Below are 5,370 nucleotides of genomic sequence, written 5' to 3'. Positions count from 1 at the left end.
ACAATCTGTACAGGAAACTACTCCATTGCCACATGACACTCGACACACACCGATTGTCATCCCATCAAGAAACCTCATTTCATCTACACATTGAAATCGAGTTCTTCGTTAGACCTTCTCCAGCAACAACGAAAAAAAAGCGAGCGGACATCATTATTACCCACGCGATAAGTGTGTCCGAACCTGGAGTGTTGACCCATTGTCCACATGGGAAAAGCATACGCGAAACATGACTTACATTCACCGTTCAGTCTCATCGTGCCCAGTGACTTGTAATTGGGGACGATCAGCTTCCCCTACGCTGCGTTACGATTTGATGCCAAAAATGACACTATAAAGACCATCTCGCACAGTTACATAGTAGTGGTTTGGTGTGGTACAATTACTGTGAGATCAGGTTTTTAGGTACGTTAGGTTTAAGTAGGTCTTTTTTTGTGTGCATCGCTAATATTGAGAGCCATTTATTCAACCAAAACGTGCTACCCACTAGAGCTAGTTCCCGTGTGTAGTCTTCGATTGCTTATCAACCCCCAGATGAAGGCCATTGTTTTTCTTCTTGTTCTTGTTTTTCTTTTTGTTTTTTTTGCTCTTGTTCTTCTTGCTTTTTTTGCTACTACTTGTGCTAGCTTCACGCGTAGTTGGACTGCTGGTTATGGCTTTGTTAGTGATGACTATCTCCACACCCTCCTGGTCTTGCTCCTCTTCATCGTCGTAATAATATTCTACCGAACTGGAAAGCTCTTCGACGTTCACACCTTTAGTAGCTGGAATACTCGCCGTAGTCGTAAGTGTCGGCATAAGAGCTCTGTTTGGGATGGTGGTGGTTGTTTGGGTTGTTTGCAAGGAAGCGAAAGGATCAACAATATCCGTCAATGTAGTAGTTTTTTGTGTGTTGTTGTTAGTAGTGATGGTGGTACTGACCTGAGTAGTCGTCGTCGTCGTAGTTTTGGATGTGGTAGTGGAAGAGACATCAGGAATGCCTCCGGCGTTGAAGAACGCATTGTTCTTGTTGCCACTGCCAGCTATTGTTGGTGTAGTCAAAGATGTGGCCGTTGTACTGGACGATGGTACAGTAGTCGAAGCGGTGATTGGTGTAGACGTTACGACAGCACCTGCTGCAGTCGTAGCTTTCGATGTAGTCGCAGTAGTGGACAACGTTGTTGTAGAGGTCGAAGCTGTTAGTGATGCAGTTGATGTAGGTTTAGTCGTTGTTGTAGGAACAGTAGTGGTGGAAGTAGCTGTTGATGCAGTCGTTGAGATGGTCGTAGGTTTAGTCGTTGTTGTAGGAACAGTAGTGGTGGAAGTAACTGTTGATGCAGTCGTTGAGATAGTCGTAGGTTTAGTCGTTGTTGCAGGAACAGTAGTGGTGGAAGCGGATGTTGACGCGGTCGTTGAGGTTGTTGTCGGTTTAGTCGTCGTTGTTTGTACAGTGCTGGTGGAAGTTGTACTAGTAGTAGTCGTTATAGGAATTGTCGTTGGTTTAGTCGTCGTTGATGGAACAGTAATGACTGGAGTTGTTGGCCGGCTCGTTGTAGTAGAAGCGGCAACTGTAGAGGTGATTTTAGTCGTGGAGACCGGCGCCACAGTTGATGTTTTTGAGGTGGTTGTAGACAAGGGCTTTGATGTTGTAGTTGTAGCCAATTTTCCAGTAGTTGTAATCATCTTCGCAGTAGTCAATGATATTTCTCCAGTCTTTGACGTGGTACGGACGGTTGGCATAGTATAGAAGATGGGGAGCTTGGTTGTTTTCTTCTGCGAGGCCGTCGTGGTTAAACCCGGTGGTATCCTCTTCGTAACAATTGGCTTAATGGTCTTCAGTGTAGGACGTGTTGTTAAGCGCATCTTCTTAGTGGTGGTTCGTTTCTGGCCACCGGGTGGTACCTTGAAGTAAATTTTTATCCATCCCTTTGCAATGTCTACCGACGCAAACGTATCATCATCCTCTTTCGAATTTTTTCTGTGCGCATCTACCAAATACACTGCCAATATGGCAAACACCAACAATCCAATGGCGATCCTCATTGTCTAATGAAGATACGTCCGCGAAAACTTTGGGAATTTTCAGTTTGTCTCACTTTTATATATATGACCAGTTCTGGGAGTTGGGTGGGTTAATTTAACTTTAATAGCATTTCTTTTGCAGTAAAAAGAGTAATCTATTCAATTAACCACGTGATCATAATAATAACAAATCGCTGTAAAATTATTCTCTCTAAGCGCATCATTATAAATATCGTTAAGGGGTGTTAAGTACCTGTAGTTTCATTACGAGCAGCTAATAGGAGGAATAAAAGATGTTTTTTTTAATACTTGTGCATTAAGGTAGTGATTTTCATAATTAATGTAAAGGCTAATGAATCTTTTGTGTCGTTTCTTTTTAAGCATCAAGTATTGTAATCAGATGATTTAAAATTCTCTTTTTATATTTGAACCATTAGCAAAACATTAGAACTATTATTTACTGCATAAGATAAATGCAAACGTAAAACTATATTTTTCATTTCCATAAAACACTAAACCAGTAAAAACAATGCACTTTTTTGTTATTATATATAATTAATCAAAAGGGGATAGATGACATTTGCTCATGAAAAGAACCATCTCCCTATAAAATGTTGTATAATAAAATATGTTCCATTTCTATACTCATTGCACCTTATAAATGTACTGTCGTTGAAGCACCTACCATGAAAAGATTGGGATAGTTTACTCTCCGAGCCTTACAAGGGCAGAGTCTACTGTTCGTTCCGAGTGTTTAGTGAAGCTAAAAGAAAGGATCTGCCACGAGACGGCACCAACAGAACGCTATAATTTATGCCGTGAACTTATCGATTATTAATCGGTAAGTGGCATGAAATTAGACTGACCGGTGGGGAAGCGAAATCGTAGCAATTGTTTGGCCTATGAAGCATACCTCTTTCTGACCATCTTGTTTCTTCTTCATCGTGGAGCAATAATTGAAAACGTGCACCAGCCTATCCGAAGATGGGTCCGATGATGGTAGCTTTAGAAAGGATCGTAGCCGAAGCAAAATGGGCGGCTTTACATTTGGGATGAACGCGGTAGCTTTTTGTACTAGATACTTAAGACTCTTTTACGATTGAACGGGGCTTATCCGGGAGTATAATAGAAAGGTACAGTAAAGTTGAAAGTCATAGTTCGCTCCCGGGTGAGCAGCTTATGCAAATTGATTTAAGATGTATCGATTGTGTTGCGATTGTATTGCCACAAAATGTGTTGTGCTTGCATCATTCATTCTGCAAATCCATTAAGAAATATATGCCTATCTGCAAGCGCGTGTAACTTGCTCGAACGCAATTTTATTATACAAAAACTTATTTTTCATGCTTAAACTAAGAAGCTAAAACTATTGAACATGAAAACATTCATTGTGAATTATTCATGTATAACCATTTCTTTACCTTAGTAATTGTAAGTAAGTGATTGAAAACATCATTCCAAGCTACATTTTATAGCGTTAGAAAATGATCTATTCATCTTTTTTATCTACGACAATTACCATCGCTTATTTGCAGTATATACTTGTGTTTATTGCTTCTCGGTTGGCTGATGGACATTATTTCCCACGACATTTAATTGAATATCCTTTACCATAACCTTACATATTTTTTATTTTACATGCCTCGTCCTCCTGGTTTACCATTGCCATTCCCATTTCCATTACCATTTCCATTCCCATTCCCATTTCCATTCCCATTTCCGTTCGGACCTGGTTTAAGGGTTGGAGAGAGAATTATTGGAATTACTGTCTTCGTCGTCGTAGTTGTTAGTGTCGTGGTAGTAGGTGCCAGTTTTGTTGTCGTAGTCGTCAAAGTCGTAGTTATGGTTGGATTCGACGTTGTAGACGATGTGGTAGTCGCCAATGTTGTTGTGGTAGGGATAGTAGTAGTTAGAGGCGCTGATGTAGAGGTAATTTTGGTGATAGGCATGGTAGAAATAGAAGTTGTTGTAGTTGTAGGGGTAGTAGTAGGAAGAGTAGTAGTTGTAGCAGGACTAGTTGTAGTTGTTGCTGGGTTAGTAGCTGTTACAGTAGTTGTTGTTTTTAACGATGCAGTTGTGGTAGTAGCAGGGGTAGTAGTAGAAAGAGTAGTAGTTGTAGGCGCGATAGTTGTAGTTGTTGCCGGAGTAGTAGTGGTTGGAGTAGTAGTTGTAGGTGCAATAGTTGTAGTTGTTGCCGGAGTAGTAGTTGTTGGAGTAGTAGTGGTAGTCGTAGTTATGGGCGTTTTCACGGTGGTAGTAGTTGTTGTTGCCGGCGCAGTAGTTGTGGTAGTAGTTGTGGTAGGAGTGGTTGTTGCTGGAGTAGTAGTAGTAGTACTAAAAGCTGTCGAAGTAGTAGTTGTCGGAGCCGTAGTCGTTGTTGTTGTGGTTGTAGCTGGTGTCGTAGAAGGACTCGTAGACGTAGTAGTAGTAGTGCTAGTTGTTGTCTTTGACGTTGTCGAACTTTCGGTAGACGTTGTAGTAGATGCTGTGCTAGTGACTGGCGCAACAGTACTTGCTGTAGATGTAGCAATTGTAGTCCTAGGCGTTGTGGTAGTAACAGGGATCGTCACAGTAGAAGTGGTCATCATAGAAGTTGGTACAGTTGGGTTCGATGTCGTAGAAAGAATTACAGACGTCGATGGAACTATAGTCGCTGGTGTTTTCGTTGTCTTATAAGTAGTAGCTTCCCGCGTTGTAGTTGTTACCGGTTTGAAAGTAGTAGTTGTCAGTCGTGGCGTGGTAACCACAGCTCTTGTTAATGTTGTCAATCTTTTCACGGTAGTTTTGGTAGGCCTCGTGGTAGTGGTTCTTGGAGGTTTCGTTGTCTTCATCGTAGTCGTTTTCGTAGGAGGTTTCGGTTTAGTAGTTTTGGATGGTTTCTTCGTTGTAGTCGTAGTAGTTGTAGTTGTGGTCGTGGTTGTGGCTATCTTCTTAACTCTCTTCTCAATAACTGTCTTCAATTTGTCTAGCCATTTTTTCTTCGTTGGTACGCTGGTGGTAGTATCTTTCGATGATCCATGTGTTCTGCCGCGTTCGGCTTGTACCATGTAAATGATACAAACGGTGATAAATAGAACGCCAATTGCTATTCGCATTTTTGCAGTTTATGCGATACTAATGGCTCAAACTGGTAGCTCGTTGTGCTTTATATTACATTTTGAAGGGGCAACCCTAATTTGACTATAATGTATCATGCATTAGTGTGTGTTGAACAACAGTATGAAATGGTAATGAATAATTTTTTAATGATGTTCACATATTTTTAAACTATTACTTATTTGAGCTCAGTGAATATCTAAATAACATTAAAGAAGAAATGGGAAAAATAATTGTAATATTTCTAGACCAGCGGGTCCGCTTGCTGGAGCG

General features: G+C 40.9%; 1 protein-coding gene across 1 annotated transcript; it reads right to left on the bottom strand.

The window, feature by feature from the left end:
* Nucleotides 1–353: 353 nt before the first annotated feature.
* Nucleotides 354–5,048, bottom strand: LOC128718417 (mucin-5AC-like). The gene is made up of 3 exons (XM_053812043.1): nucleotides 3,768–5,048; nucleotides 618–2,025; nucleotides 354–385 (listed from the first exon to the last, which is right to left on the bottom strand). Exons 1-3 carry the CDS (start codon nucleotides 5,046–5,048, stop codon nucleotides 354–356), a joined length of 2,721 nt encoding a protein of 906 aa, XP_053668018.1.
* Nucleotides 5,049–5,370: the final 322 nt, after the last annotated feature.

The sequence above is a fragment of the Anopheles marshallii genome, chromosome 2 (genome assembly GCF_943734725.1).
Source record: "Anopheles marshallii chromosome 2, idAnoMarsDA_429_01, whole genome shotgun sequence".
Classification (NCBI taxonomy): domain Eukaryota; kingdom Metazoa; phylum Arthropoda; class Insecta; order Diptera; family Culicidae; genus Anopheles; species Anopheles marshallii.
The sequence above is the reverse complement of the archived record's forward strand: the minus strand, read 5'-3'. Positions and strand labels throughout refer to the sequence as shown.

Coding starts and splice junctions, on each gene's coding strand:
- LOC128718417 (XM_053812043.1), bottom strand. CDS start 5,048: ATGGTACAAGCCGAACGCGGCAGAACACATGGATCATCGAAAGATACT. Junction 2,026..3,767: donor CAACTACGACGACGAAGACA/GTAATTCCAATA, acceptor TATCTTCATTAG/ACAATGAGGATCGCCATTGG. Junction 386..617: donor TACGCGTGAAGCTAGCACAA/GTAGTAGCAAAA, acceptor CTGATCTCACAG/TAATTGTACCACACCAAACC.